The sequence below is a fragment of the Stenella coeruleoalba genome (assembly GCF_951394435.1).
Source record: "Stenella coeruleoalba genome assembly, chromosome: 7".
Classification (NCBI taxonomy): Eukaryota; Metazoa; Chordata; class Mammalia; order Artiodactyla; family Delphinidae; genus Stenella; species Stenella coeruleoalba.
In genome coordinates, this window is record NC_137153.1 from 75971123 (window position 1) to 75996122 (window position 25000).

Here is a 25000-nt window from a genome sequence, read left to right on the forward strand (position 1 = left end):
TACCTTATGTCTAAGTATTTAAAAGTTACACGTGGACAATCAGATAAATGGCATACCTTGGCAAATGTACCTTTATAATGACCTAGAGGGCCAGTCTGGAATTTAGAATTTTCAGACTCCCCAAACCTCCTTGTTGGAATACAGTGGCATAGGGAGAGCTGGGCCCTGACACTTGCCCAATTCTCCCACCCACCCTGGCCCTGTCCTCAACTCTGAGGGACTTTATGCCAACACTGTGGACAACCCAGACTGTCCAGCTGGTCCTTGGTTACCCTATGGCCAGGGGTTTTCCCACCAGTGGTGCCATTTACTCCCTCAAGGATAGACTTGGGGATGAGGTCTGCAGAAGCCCTCAAAAGTGGCAGGAAGCCATTGGTCAAGGTGGGGAGGGGACTGCTGGATTCCAGATGGGCACAGTCCTTTGGCCCCATGGATCTCTCGACCCATAAGCAGGGATGCCTCATGTGGCAAGCCAGAGCAGAACCGTCTAAATTATGCGTCCCAGGTCAGGGTCCCTCTTGCCTGGGTCTAAGAGTGATACTTATGTGTCCTGGTGTCCACTCCAATTTACTAATCACGCAAAATGCACAGAATGTTCTCTTTGAACCAGCCTTGGAGGCAGGAACTGATGTGCCACCACCCAAAATGTGCAACCATGCGTGTGTTATCCTGCTGTTTCGGGTGGACTAAATAAATAAACCCAGTCCCCAGCATTCTGTGTGGTCAGACATCACCTAATAAAAATGTGCTTTTTAATTGTCATTTTTATTGTCTGACTTTTGCTGGTGGAGTGTTTAAACTCAGAAACCACTAGGTCTTAATTTGTTTTCATCCATCATGGCTGGCTTCCTTTCTCCTGTCTCATTTTGAAACTTTTGGACTAGCTTCACCATTGGGTTAATGTAAAATTAATTGCACATTTCTCTGTTTGCTTTGGTAATGTGTAGCTTATCGTTTTAGACACTACCAGGTGGTAATTATGTAAAAACACACTAAGAAATACTGGTACATTTCTATTCTCCCCGACTATTTTTTAAGCTGTTTAGAACGGGGCCTAGAACCAAGATACCGATTCCCTTCAGCCCTCGGGCAGCTGGTGAGGCCTGGTGGCTAGAGGCTGGCCTAGCCTGTGACTGCTGATTCCATTTTCTAGAAGTCTCATTCATTTACCCCAATGTGTCATCAATATCTTACCATTTTCTAAATATGCCCTGAAGTTAAAGAGGTTTGGTAGCTTTACAAAAGTTGTTTCACTTTGAATGTATCTGGGGATATATGTATTCAGGGTCACTCTAAGTTACTAATCTAAACAATACTGGTATTTCCTCCAATTTAGCAGTTTACTCACTCACCTTAATCTTCTGAAATGCTTTTCCTTCCTCCTCCTCTTAATTTCTCCCAGTCCCACTTATTCCTCAATGTCTTCCTAAGTTATTCAATCATCAAACAGTTACCAAGCTCATAGTTCCAGCTTCTCCATGAAGCCTTCCTTGACCACACTGGTCGGCCACAAACTCTCCCTCTCCCTCTTTGAGACTCATGATGTATATTATCTCCACTATTTATTTACACACAGCACCTTGTTATTTCAGTTCTGCTTTTACATACATAGATCCAGTCTTCCCAATGAGATGATAGATCCCTGAAAGAAAATACTAAAGTTTTGTATTTCTCACTCCACCTACTGAAGTGCATTTAGCATCTATATAAAATCTGTTGACTAACTGATCATGACTACAGTAATAATAAATATCACTTACTGAGTGAGCACAGTGCTTAGAGCAGAGTCTGTGAAGAGTCCGAATGAACTGGACTGAATCCTTATTAACTGTGCCACCTCGGGCTACTGACAACTGTTTCCTCATCTGTAAAATCAAGATCAGAAGGGGACTTCCCTCATGGGATTGTTTGAGAATGAAATGTCATAATACCTGAAAGCAGTACCTAGAAGAATTAGTATTCAGAGAACATTAGATGGCAATGATAAGACTCATAGTGTTCGAGGCATGGGGATGAATTCTTTACATGTCTTACCAATTTAATTCTTACTATAATCCTATGAAGTAAGAACTGTTACTATACCTGTTTTACAGATAGGAAAACCGAGGCTTAAGGAACATAAGTTTCCAGCCCAAGGTCACAGAAGAGGATCTGAAGTCCAGGCAATCTGACTGCAGAGCCCACCTTCTTAATCACTATAGGATGCCAATGGCAAAGACAGCAGAATCAGAAACTGATGGCATTGCCCCCTTTAAGCCACTTGCTGAATAAACATGTTGGGAAAGTGCAAGAGTACACGTAAAGCAGTCCTGTGCCCTAAACTGGAATTGGGATTCAGATTTGTCCGAGCCTGTGAACAACCTGGTAGGGAGGGTCGCCAGAAGTCAACGTCAATGAGGTTTTTGGCTGAACCCGGAGCGGGAGGGGTGGCGTGACTTGGTGCCTGATGTTGAGGGACTAGGGAAGGGAACAGAGCATGGCATTTGATTCCATCCTGTCTGAAGCCTCCTGGGCAAGAGGCTGCAGACAGATGATGAAACAGATGTTTTCACAAGGGAAGCTGAGACACAGAGGTATAAGCAACCTGGCTGCAGGCCTGGTGACCGGCCGTGATGCAGAGCAGGGTGAGTGGTGTTCTCCCCACAGTTAGGGCCGGGCTGTGCTGCAGTGCAGGCTGCAAAGGGGGCTGTGCTGCCTGGGCATCCTCAGCACCAGGCAGGGCACCTTGGGGGCAGACATCTTGTCCTCACTGAGGGTTCAGGCAGGAGCAGTGGTGGAGAGGTTCCTCAGAGTGGCTTCCTGGGCAGAGCAAGAGTGGAAGAACTGGAAAGCCATGAACACCTATAAGGTACCTTCTGGGATTTATATTGAGCTACACTCCAGCATTACGTAGATGAACGCAACACAGTAAAATCCAAGTTACTATCTCTTATGGGCTGAATTGTATCCCCGTAGATTTGTATGTTGAAGTCCAACTCCCAGGACCTCAAAATTTGGAGATAAGACCTTTAAAAGAGGTGATTAAGTTAAAATGAATCTGTTAGGGTGGAACTTAATCCAACATGACTGGTGACCTTACATGAAGAGGAAGAGACGCCAGGGGTGCACTTGCATAAAGAGGCAACCACATGAAGAGGCAGCAAGAAGATGGCCATCCACAAGCCAAAGAGAGAGGCCCTAAGGAAATCAACCCTGCCAGCACCTTGATCTTGGATTTCCAGCTTCCAGAACTTTGAGAAAATAAATTTCCACTGTTTAAGCTACCCAGTCTGTGGTATTTTGTTATGGCAGCCCAAGCAAACTCATACACAATCCATAAGACGATCAGTTTCATGCCCTCAGGCTGCCAAGACCTGGGGCAACTTGAAGTAGACCCACATTTAACTCTCACCATATGTGAGGCAGGCAGTATCACTCATTTTTACAAAGTAGGAAACCAAGGTTCAGAAAAGGTAAATAGCCTGCCCAGGGTCACAGAGCTCCTAAGTGATGGAGGCTGGATTCAAATCCAGGTCTTTGTGACTCCCCAATTCGTACTCTATGTGACACTGCTCTCAACCGTGATGTGTTTTACGCACATACTAATCACTAAGTGATGAGCAGGAGAGGCACATCTCCTATTGCCCTGATGATGCAAAGAAAACTGGTTCTTCATTTATGAATTCACTGCAATTGACTGTGTGGTAACATAAAATCCAGAAAGATCTGCTAGCAAAGGAATATTTGATTTTTCAAAAACACTAAAAAGAAAAAAAAATCCTAAGTAATTGCTGCTCCCTGCCATAAAATGATTCTACTAAAATGATGTCGAGTGGAGCCTGAGGGGGTAACTAGATCCACAGGCCTATTCCCAAGTACGTGTGTATTGGGCAACCAGGGGAAATAAAGGAAATGGGACGGGGAGGACAGAAGATAGGGATTTCCCTCCATTTCTCAAAGACTATGTTCTCATCGTTGTACCCCTAGGGCCTTATGGGGCTTGGAATACACGACTTTCAATGTATGCTTGTTGATTGACTGAACAAATGAGCAAACGAATGAACTCGACCCCTTAATAAGAAGAGAAAAATCCTTAGGCCTTTTCAATGACCTAAATTTGTCAAAGTATGTTGGGCTTTTCCTAATTTACTTTCTGTTTCACTTAATCAAATAAGATGTCACTTAAAAGGGAAGTAAAGATTAGACAGAAGAATTAAGCCATAGACCAAAGCAGGGCAAAAAAGGGGCTCCTGCCTGCATATTTGAATAGTATAAATGAAAATGTGTCTCCTTGTCACCCTTTACAGTCATCTTAGGAATCAGCTTCACCCCACTGCCTCAGTGGGTAAGCTCGGATATATTTGTTTCAGGTGGATGTTGTTGGCCTGTGTATGGTGAACTATAATCAGAGATGCTGATAGCTCAGAAAATGGAATACAATGGTAAATATAGGCCACAGTCATCCAAATCTTGTGAGCCGCATAGAATTTCTTCAGGCTGATGATTTTTAAGAGCTGTCTTCAGAGCTTGCTGTTATTATAATTATGGTATTAAAAATAATTATCTAATAGGCAGAGCACAGAGGATTTTTAGGGCAGTGAAACTATTCTGTATGATACTATAGTGGTGGGTACATGTCATTATACATTTGTCCAAACCCATAGAATGTACAACACCAAGAGTGAACCCTAATATAAACTCTGAACTCTAACATAATGACATGTCAATGTGGATTCATCAGATATTACAAATGTACCACTCTGGTGGGTGTTGCTGATAATGAGGGTGGTCTGTGCATGTATGGGGGCAGAGGGTATATGGAAAATCTCTGTACCTTCCTCTCAGTTTTTCTGTGAACCTAAAACTGCTCAAAAACACTAAGTCTATTAAAAAAATTATCTGCTAAAATAATAAATAATATAAAAGATACCCCCTCTTCCACACGCTAATCAAAAAAAGTGGCTAGAAAGCTTATGAATGGGAAAACAAAGCAAGATGTCCTTAAAGTTTTTAGGTACTATTCTAAAACCAACACTTTACTTTAGTACCCTTTACTATAATAAAATGCAAAACTTCCTGTGTACTCTATTCAGATTTTGATAACATCTGAATGTTATCAACATTTGCAGGACAAAAGAAGTGTTTTTTCATCCTACCTTGGCATATTACAATTATTAGTGCAGTAGCTAAAATAATTTTGCTTTTATCTTAGATGTTATTTATCTATTATTATGAAGAATGTAATACATTAGGGTGAGTTACTTTGTGTTGCTACCCGCCCAACGTTCATTGGGGACAGAGATGCTTCTAGCAACTCAAAAAGTTTAACAAATAGTTTTTCCTCTTTTTTCAGTAAAATCATCAAGTTATTATTAATTTTTAACTCTATCTGGGAAAATTTTAATGAGCTTTCAATTACAATGTTTCTATTTAACTTGCAAATGGATGATACCTCCATCCTACTATCTGCTATTATTATAAACACAGCTTTGAGTCTGAACAATCCAATGCTGATTAGAGGTTTTCAGCATTAAGCCTTGGCCTCATTTCTAAAGTTTAACAAATAACACAATACATAATTCTCTGGCATGTCCAGTCCTTTTGTGTCAGGCAGTTGAAGCTCTCTCTACTCACATGACAAGCAAACAGAAAGCATACTATAATCAACTGAGCAGCCTATGATCAACTTTGCTCAGAGCTGTCCCTAAACTCCCTGTAAGTCCTTAGTGGTTCTCAAGACAAAAATATGGCAAGGCATTTTTCTCTAATGAAGAGAAAATCTCTGATTAAGAGCATCTGATGTTTATTTGTTAAGTGATTATGAATTGAATTAGCACAGGGCCTAGCCACAACTGTCTCTCCTGTATTATTTTCACTCGCTTCTGCTACACAAAGCCAATCATTTGTGAGGTGCTGGCCTTTATAATGGGACCATTATAATACATAATGGGACCATTATGTTAATTAATTAATTGAGCAATAATGCAGACAGCCCATTCCCATTATCCTGAAATAGGACACATTCCAGCCACGTCGGTGAAATCAGTAGATGCAGCAGTTATTTCCATGTTTCTTGCGTGTCTGCAGATAGTCAACCAAACATTAATAATGCACTTGAAAATACGAAGTCACAGCTGGTAGCTAACAGCTCTGAACTCAGGGCATCTTCACAAGCTTGGTTACTTTCTCTCTTCATTGACAGCACATGTTTAAGTTGCAAATAGTAGCAACTGAGCAGCATCTCAGCTGCCTTCCCATGACAGACATTTTCAACCATTTGGTGCCCCCATACATGCAAATATCTAAGTAAGTTAACAGTATGCAAAGCTTTTAGACCACTCCAGTGACAGGACTATCACTCTGTCTGACTCCAGAATCAACTCCAAACCACTTTGCTCTAACGTCAGTAATTTCTTTCTTATCCCAAGCAAGGGTATCTTGTGGCTAACATGTTCCCCCCTCTGGGAAAATGTTCTTATTAGATGGATGAATAAGGTGGCTAAGAATGAAGAAGCTTACTGCTCAAGGAGAATCTGTCCAGGAGAGTCACTCTGACCCCCCAAAAGGCCTGGGGGGGGGTAATATGTCTAGAGCATAACTAGATTAATTGAATTTCAAAACCTTAACTAATTTCTGGTGGTATGGATGCTGTGTGCCATGCCACAGATCCCCCTTCTAGGACTGAAGGATTTATTCCTCTAGCTGTTTCTGGGAAGGATGTCAACTGACTGTCCTCAGGGCTGTTCCACCCAACGTCACATCCCTTCCTGGGGCAGCCAGCATCCAATGATTGGTCCATGCTTCCTCCTCTCAAATAAGAACAACTCTGAAAAGCCATCCTGGATTCAGTGCTCCCTGTGGGGTCCCCTAGACCTTGATTTAGACGACATGACAACCCTAATGATTTCCCTTCCTAATCCCGCTTCCTTCCCGTTCCCTTCCTTCCACAAGTTTTGATCCTTAAAGCACTCCCTAATAAACAATTTGCATACTAATTTCCACCTCAGAGTCCATTTCCTGGAGAACCAACATGCAATATCTGGCTTTCCCGTTTCCTTACCTTATACGACATACTATCACTTTCTTGCAGTTGTAATTAGCCAGTGGAGGATGTGTTAATCATATATATGTATGATTTCCACATGGAATTTCTGAGGGTGTAGATCCTGCCTACTTTACACCACTTATACTACTCTATACTCACTGAAAATCAAATACAGTTACAATTTAATGAATGTTCACTGAACAGAAGAAGCTCCAGGGTAGGGTGGGGTGGTAAGTATTACTACTCACAATAAGTGGCAAATATCCTATTTGGGGCTAACTAGTAACTTCAGGGGACTGCGAGTGAGTTAAATTCATTTGGGGCTAGCATTATGCACAGGCAGCTACATTAAACACTGGGAAGTGCCTGCATATTGTTTCCCTTTGGGTGTGTTTGGGGTTGGGGAAACTGACTTTTTGCAAAGCAGTAATGTGAATAGTTTGTTGATTTTAAAATTCCTTATTTCAAGAAATTTTTGGAAAATGTCTTCCCATTATCTGTTTTTCACTCTGCACACAAAATTTTGTATGGTAGCCTTTTGGATTTGTTTAGTTGATCCAAAGTTAGAATTAGTTAAGAAAATTATTACTAGTAAGTAATGTTATTGTCAAACAAATAGACTTAGGAATAATGTAAGCCATAATTAGTTGGTGTCATCTTACCCCTTAAGATCCAGGGGGCATAGGCTCAACCCTTTATCCCATATGGAAAGTCCAAGGCATTCCTCAACAATTCTACGAATTTCTGGAGGGCTTATATTCTCAGTGTCAGCTCTGACTCCAAGTTCCTATTCTGTTGAATTTGCTGAGTTTGGAATTGATCTTTTCATCATCTCTTGTTTTCCTTATTTCGTACCATGTCAATACAATGTAGAACCCAGTCTTTCTTCCTCCCTCCCTCTCTCTCACACACATACAGTCCACACAAGGCATTCTTGTATGTAGCCAACTTTACTAGAGTTTTGAAAAGATGAAAGTTACTTTACGAAGATTACAAAAACATACATATGATATTTGTCATCCTTGCTTTTTAAAAACGTCTTCCATCCTTTTCTACAACAATTGGCACTCCAGCCTCCCTCTCTTCATTCCTCCCTCCCTGTGTGCGCACTCTCTTTTAAAAGAAGGAAAAAAATCCCCTCATTCTGTTGTAGAGAATAATTCAGCCCTAACAGACACATATTAGGTCATTTTGACTGCAAGTGACAGAAAACCCAATTCAAACTGCTTTATGCAAGAGAATCTGTTGAGTCTTATAATAAAAGTTCAGGACTAGATCTCGTTTCAGGTATGGTTGGATATGGGAACTCTGCCCTGCTTGCAGATCAGCGTTCCTTCTTTCAGTCCGTCGGCTCCATTCTCCCTAGTACTGACTCTCTCTCAGATATCTTTTGCTCATTGTTGCAAGATTACTGTACTAACTTTTCACATCTTTCAGCATTCAACACCAACTTAAAACATGGGCCTGCCTCAATCCGAGAAGTCTCAGCAGTCTCAATGCATTGCACTGGCGCGAGTGAATCACGTGCCGATCCCTCAGCCTATCATTGTGGGTAGGGGCATGCAGTGCTCCAGGGGTAGGATTAGTCTGATTCAAACCACGTGGAAAGGGAATTCCCTGGCGGTCCAATGGTTAGGACTACTGTCACTGCTGAGGGTCTGGCTTCGATCCCTGACTGGGCAAACTAAGATCCCACAAGCCCCACAGCTCGGCCAAAAAAAACGAAAGAAATGTCCAAACCACATGGAAGGAGTGACTGGCTCCTCAGAAGGAAACCAGTTACGAGGGACATGGAAGGGTGAAACATCACAGAGCAACAGCCGGAAACATCAAGATCCAGTAAACGCCTGATGCACCCACACAGTCAGCTTAGGCATCCCTCTGAATACCTAAGGACTCCCTGCAGTTTTAAAATAATTACCTGCTCAGTTAAGTCTGTAGACAAAGGCCATCTTTCTACTCACTGATAGTTTAGAGAAGGAGAGTTCATTTTTACAGGTACTCTAAAAAGGCCTGCAGGCGCCAGAAATGTTCCATGTCTTGATGGTAGTAATGTACATGGGTGTATACAGATGTAAAACTTCATCAAGAAGTACACTCAAGGTTTGTGCATTTTACCACATACGTGTTATTACACTTCAGTTAATTTTATTTTCAAATTTTCTGCAAGATGACCAACAAATGTCCAGTGTGATTTGGAGTGCAACCAAGCCTCTTATCTTCAGTCTGCCTTTATACTAAGCCTTATTCACCCAAGGTGAAGACACAGCTTTGCTGAGGTCACCAGGATAGGAAATCCAATATGGGTTTGGGCTTAAGTCTTAGCTGGTATTAATACAGTTGTGTTTGCCTGAAGTCTCTTTTGGGCCATATATATCCCTCAGAAACTTAATATATTTACGTAAACATTTAGAGGCTGAAGATAACCTGAAAGATAATGTCTATAATTAAGGCTTCTAAATATTTTCCTAAATTATTCAGGTTAACATATTCAAGGCAGAAAAACAGTTTGCCTTCTATCAGAAACAGAGTTAATCAAAGTCATTAGTCCTTAGTGAAACCACATCAGATTTTCCCTCAGAGCAGATTATAATGGACTTTGAATCCTGTACTACCTATATGACTTTGGGCAAGTCACTTGCTTGTGCCTGAGCTTCAGTTCCACATCTGTAAAATAATAAGTGAGGTTCCCCTCTTCCAAGGCTGCTCTGAGAAACAGAGATGGCATGCACAAAAGGTGTTTGTGAAATGGTTAAGTCTTATTACTATTCTGATCCCCCCCTACCAACTGTTTTTGATAGGATTAATCACATTTTTTTCAGTGCCTCTTTTGAACTTATCTTCTTCGAATGGATTTTTCCTTCATAATTACTTCTAAGTTTAAGTGATTCAAGGGGTTGGTCCAGCAACCCCTTCCATTTTCCAATACCTTAGAACACCTTGCTTGAATTTCACCTTACATTTTTCAGATACTCTATCTATATGGTTTCTTATCTTTCTAGATCTTTTGCAGTTCAATCTTCTAATTCAGTCTGCTTACAATATTATTCCTCTTTGAAATTTCATTGTCAACTGTGGCCAACCTGAGTAAGGACAGTTCTTGATTTCTCTTCATCTGTTTCAATCATTGTATACTTCTCTGACTGTACAAGTACGATGAATAAGGAATAATTGTTGGTACAGAGAAAGTGGCAATTTTCTTTTTGAAAGGTGGGATTATTCTTACATAAGGAAAAGCTTACTGTTTTTCATAAGCTTCTGCAGAGAATTATGAGAAAGGAGATTTAATGAGAGTTGTAAGAACATTTTACAGATTAGTTCACTACCTCAGGTCTATGTACAGAGTGTCTAGCAAGTAGAAAGCATAATTTTAGGTACTTAACTTATACTTTTATCTAATTTAATCCTTCTACAAGTTTGCTATTGTTTTCTTCCTTTTACACGTGTGTTAACTTGTCCAAGGTCACATGGTAAGTTACATGGAAGAGACATATTTGGATAGAGATGCATCTAAATCTAATGCTTGTGCTTTTTCCAAAAGATGTTCTTCAGAGGCCCTTATCTGGTAGAGTTCAGTGGATCTCCAACCAGGTAAAGATAAGACATAAGCTTTGGTAATAGAATACTGACTTGCTAGCCACATGGTTTCTGTACAGGATTCATATATTTCCTTTTAACTAGGGTGTAAGTCAGGAAGGAAGGAACAAAGAAAGAAAAACAGTCACTTTCCTTCTACTGAGGACTGCTCAATAATAATAATAATTTATAAAATGCCAGTCTTAGATTGCTTCAATAGGAACTTCTATTACTTATAAAGAAGGTATCCTAGAAAGTGGGTTATTCAGTGTAAGGATGGATCACCAAGCGATTAATAGAATTAGCCTTAATGAAAATTACAGTGTCTAAGATCCAAGACCAGTAATTGCCACCTTCCAGGACAGTAAAACCTGGACTCAAAAGCCTTCTGGGAAACTGTAATTTTATAAGGTAATTACTTCTTTTAATATTAAAGTGTGAAATTGAAAAATTTGAGAAGACCATCTCAGTATGTCCTCATGGGGGCACATCTGTATTGTAAGTTTTCAAACCCAAATGGCTAGAATGATACAGTTATCAACATTTAAACATGCTAACATGCACATGACTAATATTATTGACATGTTGAGCTATATTCAGGTATTTGTTTATTAAATTAGCATATTGCTAGGAAAAATGTATAATTAAAAGTAGATACTAGTGCCTTCCCCTTCCATCCTTCGTCATTCTTTTGGAAAAGCAGACATTGTTAGTCACTATAAAGTCAAAGATGATCCTTATCCTAGACTCAGAGGCCCGGAAAGTATTACTGGGTCAGGGAGTTACTCAGATTTACAGTCCAAACAAGTTCCTACTCTGAGTGGCTGTGTGCATCACAGCTTTCACATCCCTGCTGTTGAACTATAGCAGCTACTACTGCATTTCTGGGACCTTTTTTAGTTGTTGTTACTGCTTCTCATCTGTGGTTCTCCAGACCCATTGCTCAAGATTAACCAAACATAACACACAAAGATCAATGTTCAGCTTTGAAATATAAAAGCATTATGTCCAAATGTTAAAAACAAGGTCAGCAATAAATCATGTTGGAAAGAAGCAGAATGTCATAAACACAAGACAAGAGATTATAAATCATAATTCACAACACAGGGCTCCACCATCCTAAGAAGTTCGGAAGAAAAAGGACAAAACGTTCAGAGGGTTCAGAGGGAAAGGCAAAGGGGAAAGCCCAGACAGACTAACTAGGTGTCATAGTAACGTTGGTTTGCTCGTTTATTGTTTTTCATCCTGGTGAACATGGTGCTGATAATACTAAACTTTTTGTTTGTTTGTTTGGCTGGTTTTCAAAGGTCACTCTAGGAAGTGTGATATCAGTTATTTAGAGGACCCTAAATTTCATGTGCTCAGTTAAAGATGTTCCTAACATCTTAAGGGCAAAACACTGAAAATCTTATAGTAGAAAGAGTAAACTTACATTGAGTTCTTCTGGTATCCCTTGGGAATGTGGCATCATCCTGACTTCTTTCAATACATGGTAGCAAATCACTGACACAAAGAGAAGAATGATTCACTATAAGTTAGAGAGAAGCCACAACCACAAATCTAAATGTCAGCTTTCTAGGTAAACTACAAAGCTAATAATGGTATAAAACTACTAATGACTGTACATCATATTTTCCTTGTGATGAAACATAATTACAATATGTTAATATTTACAAATCACATTGAGGCTCACAGATGAAGTGAAGTGATAAGTACATAAATATTACATAAATAAGCGATTACACAAGCAAGTTATGCCTCTGAAATTGTGTACTGTAAATCTGAAAACACTAATTGCTTTACAGGACCCAGGCCCATAGACAACATGGGAAGCGATGCTGTTTAGAATGAAATCAACTCCTCTCTACCAAAGAAGAAAATAAGGTTCCAATCTACCTAATTTTTTATATACCACTGGAGAGATTCTGAACACACAGTATCAGTTCAGGATAGTTGATTTGAGAACATGTATAAGTAAATGGCCTGATCTTTTTCTATTATGTGTTCATGTGCAGGCAGTGCCTAAAAATAACTTTTAAATATTTAAAAATATTTGATGGCCAGTATAGTGAGAGGGAAATATATGTGGGGGTAACTCATTCTTTGACTCATATTCAGGTGAGATGTAAATATAAAGTACTGCAAATATCCAAATGTGATTATGGAAAACTTGATTTTCATGAATTTTCTTTTTTTAAGTATAGTATTTTAATCTTTTATAAATAGGAAGGAAAATGGGGAGAAATGGGGAGCAGGAAATCACATTTCTAGTTAATTTTTTTTTTTTTTTTCGATACATGGGCCCCTCACTGCTGTGGCCTCTCCCATAGCAGAGCACAGGCTCCGGATGCGCAGGCTCAGCAGCCATGGCTCATGGGCCCAGCCGCTCCGCGGCATGTGGGATCCTCCCAGACAAGGGCACAAACCCGTGTCCCCTGCATTGGCAAGCGGACTCCCAACCACTGCGCCACCAGGGAAGCCCCCTAGTTAAATATTTTTAACTCACAGCTTTGGAAACTCAAGATTCCAGATCAGTTTGGAAGTTTAAAGAAAGCAAGAATCCAGTCTGCCATATTATACATAGCATTTGGGGATGTGATAAGCTTACTGTTCCCCCCATTCAACAATTCTCTACAGACTCAATTGTAACAATGAGGAGCAGAGAAAATTGTCTTTTTTCTCACTTGATTGCTTTGAAATGACTTATGGCAAAATACCTTAAAATTGCCCTAGAATCAAAGGGCTTTTCTTTGTAGTTCTTCACAAAAATAACTGCACAGGTATTAACTAACCCAAAAGAGCTTTGGTTCTGGGCCCAGATCACACACTAGGAAATTTAGCCCTATTTTACTGGCTTCTTTATTTTTTTATAACATCTTTATTGGAGTATAATTGCTTTACAATGGTGTGTTAGCTTCTGCTTTATAACAAAGTGAATCAGTCATACATATACATATGTCCTCATATCTCCTCCCTCTTTACTGGCTTCTTCCATATTTTCTGAATTTCCTACAAGGGACGTATAACACTTTTATAATCAGAAAAAAAATCACATAAAGAAATTTAGTTCATACCCAAAACTTGCTCAGGGTCAAAAAAAATGAGAGGATAAGTTGGATATCGTGTTGTAAGTTCTATAAGCTCCACCACCTGAGTCTGTGTATAGCCTTAACAACTATTTCTTATGTTTAGTAGCAAACATTTTGGATGATATAAACAAACACTATTACTTCTTCGCCCCTTACTGATGAGCACTGAAGCCTGTGTGCACTTACATAATTTTCTTCAGCATGGAGGTTAAAAAATAAATTATTCAGCAGCTTTACAAACAATGTGAAGGCTGTGTTAATAAATCTGAAGCTCTGGACAGCGTTAAGCCATCTGCGATTTTTGCTAGGGGGAGGCTGACAGGCCTATCAAAGAGAGCAAGGATGAACTTCTCAACAGAAAATTATTATTTTAGGGTGTGTAAGGCGAGGCAACGCATTCTCATAAAAATTTGGAGAGACTGAAGCAGCAGGAGGCTGAAGATTTACCACCAGCTCTGATACTTACAAGCTCTGTGACCCTGGACCATTTACTTAACCTCTCTGACCCTCTGTCTCCATTTATAAAATGATAATAATAGGACCTATTTGGAGTGTTATGGCAAGGATTAAACTAGTTTAAGTGCTTAGGACATCTACTAGAACATGGAAAGTGCTCAAATGTTAACTCTTATAGAAACCAGAACGGTCTTCTCCACTTACATAACAATGGTGTAAAAATGAAAAGCAGAGTTTGAACGTTTTAAAATATATTCATTACACAGTAGACTAGGTTGGACCACTAAGTTCCCTTACCTTCACGCTAACAGTACTATTTGGTATTCGAATCTTCAGCAGCCCCTAAAACGATACCACCTGAGTAATGGCAAATGGAAATTCCCTGTGCGAAATTAGAGAAAGCCTATGCTTGCGTTTAAGGCTCTAGAAGGTTGTTTCTAGAGAGAAAATCATGTTCCATTGGAGGATAAGAATCTGCTTATAACATTAATGGTAAACCATTCCCAAATATTCACGTAGAGTGAGAGAATTGCTAATAACTTGCCCCACGTTGATTTTTCATGACTGCCCCATACAACAGGTATTGTTTTAATCCCTGGAGAAAACTGAGGCTCAGGGAGGTTTTGCTCCCTGTTACACAACAAGTAAACGGCAGCCTGGGCACTCTGCTGTTTAATTGTAAGTGGGGACATCCATTTATTTGAGAAAAAACCACGTTAGTCTCACCCTTTAAAAAAAAAATTGCTGGTGGTGCGGAGGACACCACTGAGAAAGAGAAGAACAAGGAGGAAAAATTCAGTCAGCAGTTTCTTTCCCTGAAGGGCAGAGCCAACCACAATTGCCCCAGAAGCAAAGCCGGAGTTGGCAGACGCCAGGGTGAAAGGACAATCTTCCCGGGAATCTAAGGAGAAGGTGTGCCTTCAAAAGGTAGTCGCCGCGGTACTGCTCCCCTCCCCCACTACCCACTAACCTGTGTGTCGCTAGTTTGGGTTTGCCAGCCGTCGCCAGGGAGTGGAGCAAGACTCTGTGCTATAAACAGGAGCGAGTGCCAGAGCCCCCGGCCAGCCTCTCCAAGGCCGGACTGCCAAGGAAACCTGGCGTTGTGACAGCAAGGGCAATGCCGCACGGCCAGTGGTCACCGAGGAGCCACTCTGGGGAGGACAACCACCCCGCCCCTCAAGGCTCACCTTGAGTGAGGTCTCTCCCATTAGTGAGTTGTGTACGCTCTTAAAATTCCTCTAGCCTGAGTGTTTCAGGAACCGCCGAGAAGTCAAATTGTGTGTGCGCGCGCGCGTGCGCGCACCGGTGTGAGCGTGCCCGTGTGTGCGTCCACGTGGGCGCGCGCGCACAAATGCCCCAGGTTTTCTAGAGAAAAGGTCGAGCTCTTGACCCTCATGGGAAAAACCATATTCAGGAAAAGAACATACCCCTGTCTTCCAGAAAAGAACACCGAGCTCACCACTTTTATTTCTGGAGCAAATGAGCCCAGGCTCTCAGCCCAGTTACCTCTTACAAAACCCTAAGGCACTTAAGAGAGACCACAGGGGAAAAAAATAACTCAACCCCTTTTCTAATCTAAACCTAATCCTCCTTAAACCTCGCCTGACCCGGGCTACCAGGAATGCTGCCAGTGCCAAATGATATGATGTTATTCAGCTTACGTTTTAGCCTGCTGCTCCTGAGCCACAAAATCAAAGGGGAATGTTCCAGCCACCACCTGCTGATGAATGGGTAAACAAGGGCCCGTCAAGAAAGAGGAGCCCCAGTGTTTGAAGACAATGCCTTTGTGTAGTTCTGGCTCTCATAAGGGCACAGCTCCTAAGGAACAGGCTTGAGACATGCATAAATGCCGTGCCAACTAGTTCAGGAACCGGGGTGCAGCTGTTCCTAATGCACCCTTTGCCCCCTGCTACCCCTCAAACCACAAGAGAGTACCCAGGACACCATGTCCCCTCTCCCAGAAGAAGCTGGCAAGGTACAGTTTGTGAACCAGTTAGGTTTATGTTGGAAGAGCATTTTCCACATCATTTTCTGAGAAGCCTCAGCTCTGTAAGAGCAACGTAGAGCTCAGAACGCATGACCTGACTCCCATTTTACCAGAGCAGTGGTTTTGATCTGTTTTAAATCTGGGGGACCTGCATGAGATTTGGGGGGTGGGGGGAGTTCTGTTGCTAAAAACAGAATGTTTGAAAAACATTCTTGTAGTATCAGATTTGGTACATCCTTACACAAGAGGGGTTTAAATGAAATAAGTCTTATAGATCCTGAGATCCAGCAAGCTGGTTTTGTTCTGTTTTCTCTGCTTCCTTCCTCTGAACAAATGTCTCCTTATTACTCTTTAAATGTGTGATCGGATCAGCATCATCCTCTCAGCAATCATAACCCTGGGAAGAGTAGCTAACATTTATTCAGGGTCTGTTGTGTGTCATGTGATGTGCTGGGAGTTTTCCTGCATTATCTTACTGGAACCATTGCAGTGCTCTGGGTGGAGGATCGCTCTCCTTGGCTCTCAGGTGAGGGCAGTGAAGCAGAAACACAACTACAGCAATGACAACATTCACAACAGCAGCTTGCCTCCATGCACTCAGGGCTCTTAAATGATGGACCAGAACTGTAACCCAGGTAGTAACTCAAAACCTGAGTTCTGATTCTGTATAATGTCACCTCTAATGTTTAACAAGCAAGAGGTGTGTGTAAGCGTGTGTGTGCGTGTGAGCGTGCGTGTACTGTGTGTGTAAATCAGATGTAAATTATTTTTACATCTTAAAAATAAATCTCAATAAAGTCTGAAAGTAAAAATAGGAATAAAAAAATTACCCATCATTCCACCATTCCAAGACCACCAACTGTTAATATTTGGGCATATTTCCTCCCAGTGTATTTTTATGTATAATTTTTAGTTCTGCACATTTAAAACAGCTGTGATTGTCTATGCATATTTTATTTTGCATTTGTCACTTAATATGACAACAAAATATGATGATTTTTTCATAACATTTCAAATTCTCTGCCATTTTTACTGGCTAAATAATAGTCTTAGGTGGAGCAATTCAGTTTAACAAACATTTATTGAGCACATAGTATATAATACTGTTCTTTTCTTCAAGGAACTAGCAGTCTAGTATAGGGAAAATAAGGCACATAGATAACTATATGGTTATAATAACTAACACTACTGAACATAGACTGTGTTCCAGGCACTATTCACATGAATGAACTCACTGAATTCTCTTAGCAATCTTATGAGTAGGGACAATCTCTCTACTCTTTTAATAGTTGTCAAAGACTGAGGCACATCTCGCTAACAAGATGGTATTTCTAGGTAGGATAATAGCTCTTTGAAGATGTCCACCTCCTAATCCCCAGAACAAGTTTGGGATAACTTGTTATAGCAGCCATAGGAAATGAAAACACTAGGATTCAAACCCTGGCAGTTTGACTTCTAGAGCCATTATTCTTAACTATGGTCATATATGTTGGGCAAGGCAATTAACTGTGCTCAGGGCACTATAAGCGCCTAAAGAAAGGACACTTAACAGAGCACTAGGGAAGAAGAGGAAGACAAAAACCAGGCTCTTTAAAGCTGGACAGGAGTTCTGAAGGCAGTGAGCGAAGGAAGGATGAGGAATTGAATTACCATACGAAGCTCTCCATGCTTTCATAAGTGAAAAAATTCTAATATTATGCACAATAGTTTTCCCATTTCTGTTTAAATATATGTGTGAGTATATGTTTATAATCATAAGTAAAGGGAAGATAACTTCCATAGTTACCTCTAGACAGTGCGTTTGTGGGAAACGTAAGGGGAGATTTTTACTTTTTACTTACAAATTTTCGTATATTTTGAAAATTTCACCAGACGTGTACTTTGGGTTAAAATTTTTTTTGTAAAATAAGTAAAGTAGTATATATATAGGCCATTTTTCTAAGTTGAAGAAAATAAAATGCATCGCTGGGATGCAAATCTTTGTGCATAAAGCACTGTGCTTCTGTAGAATGATTTCCTTAACACAGAAAATTCCTGGAGGTAGAATTGCTGAACCAATAAATAGAAACATTCGGAAAACCTACATATATTTTAAAAATAAAATATACCAGAGATGGTACCTAGTTAGTAAACCAAACTGTGTGAGAGGAGAGGAGATATTTAACAGGTGAACAGAAGAGATGATAGTTGTCTACTCATATGTGAAGGTTGATACGTGGTATTCAATATATTAGTCTGCTAGTACCACAGACTAGGTGGCTTAAACAATAGAAATTTATTTTCTCACAATTTTAGAGGCTAGAAATCCAAGATCAAGGAGTTAGCAGGGCTCACTGAGGGTTCTCTCCTTGACTTATGGATGGTCTTCTTCTTGTATCTTCACATGGCCTTTCCTCTGTGTATTGGATTAGGGTCACTCTAAAAACCTCATTTTAATTTAATTACCTCTTTAAAGACCCTATTTTCAAGGAAGATACCATGTTCTGAGGTACTAAAGATTAGTACTTCAACATATGAATTTGCTGGGCGGTGGGGGCGGAGGACACACAATTCAGCCCACAACACAAAGAAGGCTGTAGAAGAACAAATCAATACCATTGAAGAGAATTTCTGTTCACTGCGAGAAGGAAACTTTGTAATATTTTAACATCTCCCGTAATGGAACAGAGCTAGAAAATGACATGGTGGTTATGCTGATTTTAGGCTCACTCTTTATTCCCAGCCCTGCCCCAGTGCCGGCCTAGGTCAGTTGGGCTGGGCCACATGAAAACTGCATACACCCTGCTTGGACCTTTCTCTTTGGAAACTTAAACCTAAATCTGCCCTCAGCAACTGCATGACTCTTTCCCAGTACCCATCGTGGTGCCACTTTGTTTCTGCAATCTATCTCCAAAGACAGCAGGATACAGTACAGCATAAATCATGAATAGGAAAAGAGTCTGGTTCCTTTCTCCTCCCAACAAAAGCTCCACTGTAATCTCTGTGTGCCCTTCACCTGTCTTTGATTCAGATCACAATCCTCTCCTATTGGAGTGAGAAGAGAGGGTGAGGATAGTTTCTTGAGCTTTTTGTTAAGATGACAGTACATTGCCAGTAAAGAGAGTTGTAGAGTCTAAATCAGGAATCAGCAAACATTTCTGTAAAAAGCCAGATAGTAAACATTTTAATGTTGCCGGCCACAGGATTGCTATTGTGAGTACTCAACTCTGCCACTGTAGTACCAAAGCAGCCACAGACAAAACAGTAAGGAAAAGAGCACTGTCATGTTCCAATGAAAAAAGCAGTGGACCACCTTTAATCTATGGGCTGTGGTTTGCTATAATTCAAGAAAACTGAGAATATTTACTAGGTTGAATGAAAGTATGCAGCGAGCCCAGACTGATAAACTATGAATTGTATCAATTTCTTTTGTTGATTTACTTAATACACTATGTATATCTGGGTTTAAATTATAGTCTGGTTCCTTCTGAACACTCTCCGTTCATTTTTTATTATAAAGAGGGAAGCTCTGAAAATTAGTTTAATAATACATATTTCTGAACCTGAACTTTAACTTTTTAAAAAAAGGTTTTGCCACATAATGCTTAGGTTAAATCTGCCACAGAAACAACACAACTGCAGGCTATAATTACAAAATAAGGCACAGAGATAAAGGTCAAGATAAGTCCCAAAGAGCTGGTGTTTCATTCTGTTATTCATTCAACCAATATTTGCATATGTGCTATGTGCAAGGCACTAGAGCAAGTACTTCAGAGAATTCCAGGATGAAATAGACATGAACCCTATCTTCAAAGTCTGTTTAATAAAGTGACAATAGAACACCCTGGCCATCAGTTGTTAGCCTAGGGAGAGCACGTAACCAAGTTACAATAAACAGCTCTTCCTGTACAATTTGAATCTAAAGTAGAATACCATGGCTGGGAGAGCATGCAACTATTTTATCAAGGAGAGTTCATTGCCTCATTCTGTGATGGGCTTATTTCACTTAGCATAATGTTCTTAAGGTTCATCTCTGCTGTCACAGATGGCAGCATTTCCCTTTTTAAGGCTGAATAATATTCCATTATATGTATGGAATATGTAATGGGCCTTCAAAGACCCATCCCTTCTCTGGGTCAAGTTATTTTTAAATTAGATTAGGAACCAATTTATATTTAAATAAATAAATTAGTTAAGCAGAATGAGAGAATAGGAAAATTTTTCAAAATGATGCCCCTTCCTATTTTATGCTTGCTATATGTAAGAACATACATGTAAGCATAACAACTTAGGGATTCGTGGGGAAAGTAAAGAACAAAATATAAAAATTTCTTTGCAGAGTGCAGTTTGGATCCTTCATTTTCCCACCTCTTTAAATCTTAACTGCATAGTCCTGAGTTCCATTGAAGACCCACAGATTCCAATTCAACAGGGAGCTGTTTTCTCCTTCATGGAAAAATCTCCATTTTAATGATTGCTACCCAGGGCTGCCTTATTAACTAAAGTGGGCACAGAGACTCAACTCTCAATTGTTGGTGATTATTGTAAGGTAATTCTTGCCACTTTTCCCTCCCCCAAGGGGCAGTTTAGCAGAAAATGTCCCACTATTTTTTTTTTTTTTTTTTTTTTCGGTACGCGGGCCTCTCACTGCTGTGGCCTCTCCCGTTGCGGAGCACAGGCTCCGGACCCGCAGGCTCAGCGGCCATGGCTCTCGGGCCCAGCCCCTCCGCGGCATGTGGGATCTTCCCGGACTGGGGCACGAACCCGCGTCCCCTGCATCGGCAGGCGGACTCTCAACCACTGCGCCACCAGGGAAGCCCAGTCCCACTATTAATTTAACCAATTGAAAAGAAAATAAAACTAACAACCAAATAAATCTGGTTTTGGTTGGTAGAAGAATTGGCTGCCTATATGGTGCATCATGAAGGTTGAAGAAAGGCTCATATCTGCCAGTATCTGTGTCCCACCAGTATGCCAGGGGGCAATTCTGTGGCTTGGGTTCTCCTAAATTCCAAATACATTACCTACAAGGTATAATAAGTTATACATTAAACTGTTATTTATTTCAACCACAGCTTATTCGCCTTTAGGCTCCTTATGCTTCTGCTAAAGCAGGTGTCTACAAGCTTTTTCTGTAAAGAGTCAGATAGTAAATATTTAAACTCTTTAGCCATTATGGTCTCTGTCACAACTACTCATATCTGCCATTATAGTACAAAAGAAGCCATAGACAATATGTAAATGAATATGTAGCTGTATTTCAATAAAATTTTGTTATGGACCCAGAAATATGAATTTTATATAATTTTTACATGCTGAAAATTCTTTTTCAATCTTTGGGTTTTTTTCCCGCAGCCATTTAAAAATATAAAAACCACCCTTAGATCGGGGGCCATACAAAAACAGATGGCAGGATGGTTGGGTCATAGTTTGCAGACTCTTATTCTAAGCAAAAACCATTTGCTATTGTAAATACGTTTCCTATGCTATTCCACTGCTCCTGCTGTTTCTTCTACTTAGAATGTTATTTTCCTGTCCCTACACTTCCATATTGTACTCATAACCTGGTTCAATTACTCTCTCCCTTCCAAAGTAACTGCTCATACTCTTAAGTGCCTTCGTCTGTACCTCTCTGATAGCCTCAATCACTTCTGATCTGCATTACTTTGTGGTACAAGATGCTTTATTTTTTTAGCCTCCATGGCGCTGAACTTAACATAGAGTTAACACTCATAAATGTTTCTCGAGTCAAGGCAGCACCATTAGGGAATTCCCTGGCAGTACAGTTGTTAGGATTCTGCGCTTCTACTGCAGGAGGCACGGATTCGATCCCTGGTCAGGGAACTAAGATCTGGAAAGCCACATGGCATGGCCTAAAAAAAAAGGCAACACCATTAGCATTTAGGAAACAATATAAGAGTGGAATAAAAATAAAGTTGAAAGACAAGTGAAAGGTATGCTTAACACTTGTAGAGGGTTGAATGGTGCCCCCTAAAACAATATGTCCACCTTCTAATACCTGGATCCTGTGAATGTGACCTTATTTGGAAAAGGATCTTTGCAGATGCAATTAAATTAAGGATCTTGAGATAAGATTATCCTGGATTACCCAAATGGGTCTTAAGTCCAATGACAAATGTCCTTATAAGAGAGAGAAGAAGACATACAGAAGAGAGGGCCATTGAGGACGAGGCAGAGACTGGAGTGATGCAGACACAAAGATTGCCATTGCCACCAGAAGCTTGAAGAGGCAAGGAAGGAGTCTCCCTTTGAGCCCCCAGAGGGAGTACAGCCCTGCTGACACCTCAGTTTTGGTCTTTTGGCTCCAGAACTATGAGAAAATACATTTCTATTGTTTTAATCCACCCAGTTTGTTCTAATTGCTATGACAAAGCTCAGAAGCTATAACAACCTCCTTCTCCAAGTTGAGTTAATATAGAAATAGCTATTATTTATTTAGCACTTATTATGTGCAGCTTTACACAGATTATTATATTAAATATTCACAGCTATCTGTTGAATTTGGCATTATCCTTATCCCTTGTACAGATGAGAAAACTGACATTCAGAGAAGTCAAGTAACCTACGTAAAGAGCCACTCAGCTAGTAAGTGATGGAACCAGAATTGAACCCAGCTGATCTGACTTCAGAGTTCCCTCCTCTTAATCACTGTATCATCTGTGAGAGTCTTCCTAATTATTCTTCTGATATTTCACATATGGTAAAAAAGATGGGGGAAATATTGGTTAATGGTTTCCTTCTTTGGGGGATGAAATTCCTCAAACTTGATTTCTACTATACCAGGAACCCATTCTTTTTTCTTTTTTTTCTTTTTTTTGCATTAAATAATTCTGTATTATCTCACCTGTAATTATCTCACCAGATAATTTCAATAAAATAAAACAGATATTTAAAAGTTTTTACATATATTTTCCTGTTTTGCATTAAATAATTTTCTATTATCTCACCTGTGATAAGAAACACCAGATAATTCCACTAAAATAAGATATATATTTTTAAATTTTTACATAGAATTTTTATCTTGCTAAAGATTATATAAAAATAAATGTACATTTATCCCCCAAATTTCAAGAAAAATTTTTAGTATTTGCAATAAGCCCAGCAGCTCATTCTTGATGAGCAAGGATAGGATAGTATGCTGCTCAGGTCAGGACAATAAATCTCTCTCTCTCTCTCTCTCTCTCTCTCTCTCTCTTTCTGTGTCTGTGTATGTTTCCTTCCTTCCCCTTCTCTCTCTGATTTTCAGGGGGAAAAAAATGGTTTCTGATCGCTTTTTAAAAGGTATGGCCTTCACAAAGTCTGTTTCCCTAAGCAGCCCTATTTGAATGCATTTAACAATCTTAGCTTCTAGTTTCCATTAAGGAAAATAAACACGAGGAAACACAACTCCAGGCAGCACTGGGAAGATGCCAGCAATGGAAACATTAGGCTGTTGCTGGGTGAGTCAGGGGGAGCAAAGTGCCCAGCTGCCACTGAGACTGGCCGTAGGAAAAGGCTCTGTGCATCAATGCCAGCAATACACAGTGACCCACAGTTAGGATCCACTAGGGAAGCCAGACAGCACAATGTTTAAAAGTATGAGTGCAGTTGAGTCTAGATTTGAGTGTCTTGGTATCATCACACACCAGCTGTGTGACCTGGGCCAACTGAGCTCAGTCTTAGTTTTTTCATCTGAGAAGTGGGACGATGATAGTACTTATTTCATAGGTAATGGTCATGTAAGAAGCTGGCACATGAAAGCACCCAGTACTATCAGAGTGTTGGTGATTAAATTGTTTATATTGAAGCCTTGGAAGGAGTGAAGGGTATTTTAACTCACTGCCTTTCCTTTCACCATCCTCCACCACTGGTTCTCAATTTCTCATTTACTAGGTGTGACTCTGCTACTTCATTAGCTTTTGCATAACTATCTGAAGGTTAAAAATAAGTTGAAAAGAATAAAAATAAGAATGTCCAGAGCTGACACAAACTCTCTTTTAAAAGATAATTACAAAATAAAAGATGCTTTCAGAGAAGAGAGATTTTTACATGACCAAAATTAAAATCTTTACCCTGTATACTAACCCAAATAATACAGATTATTTCATAACTCCATTATAGGAAAATCTAGTTAAGGCCATTTTCATCACTTAATTCCTCTCATCCCCCACTCCTGCTGCCTCCTAGAAGCATTCATTATCTCAGGATAATTTCACTGATTATTGAGGCATTATTATTCTGCTGCGTCTACTGTGAACTTTTTATTCCTAAAATCACTCCTTTGCTTCAAAGATGACACACTGGTAAGAATACCAATTTTTCCCTAGACCTGTATAAACGAGGTCCCATAGCCCCAGCATTTGAAATTTGAAAAACCAGAATGTATGATATCATCAGTAGAGAGTAGCACATAGTAGCAGTCATTGTAACACTCATTTTGCTAATAACACTTAGCACTTCCTTACCACCATCTTCTACTACTCTTACTTTCAAAGCATTTTCTATCTTCTTGATATAGATTATATATGTATGCATTACTATACACATATTTTTATGGTAATGGTTATGGACTACAGTATTATACACTCTTTATGTTTGGTATTACTTGTTGATGGACTGAGACCCAGGGAAAGTGAATTAGTTGCCTAGGCTGGCATAGCAAATTCATTACAGAACCATAAACCCAGACTGCAGATTTTGATTCCTTGGAAGTCCCAAGTTTATGTATTCTTGAGATGACGGTAGAACTATATGCCTTAGCCCTTCCAACCAACTTTTAATAGCATTGTGTCTTTTTTTTTTTTTTTGGCTGCGTTGGGTCTTCGTTGCTGTGCACGGGCTTTCTCTAGTTGCAGTGAGCGGGGGCTACTCTTCGTTGTGGTGCATGGG

At 40.1% G+C, this 25000-nt stretch overlaps 1 protein-coding gene across 10 annotated transcripts in view; it reads right to left on the reverse strand.

The window, feature by feature from the left end:
• Positions 1 to 25000, reverse strand: part of LOC307188602 (uncharacterized protein) — a 205414-nt gene that overhangs the window by 162308 nt on the left and 18106 nt on the right. For 7 of the 10 annotated variants that reach the window (XM_079925974.1, XM_079925968.1, XM_079925967.1 and 4 more), the window contains exon 3: positions 12033 to 12103. In XM_079925974.1, coding sequence (XP_079782100.1) covers positions 12033 to 12103 — 71 coding nt within the window. Of the gene's footprint in view, positions 1 to 12032; positions 12104 to 15115; positions 15214 to 15332; positions 15438 to 25000 lie in introns of those variants that run through there. The other 3 variants (XR_013829013.1, XM_079925970.1, XM_079925971.1) reach the window with 2 other exon arrangements.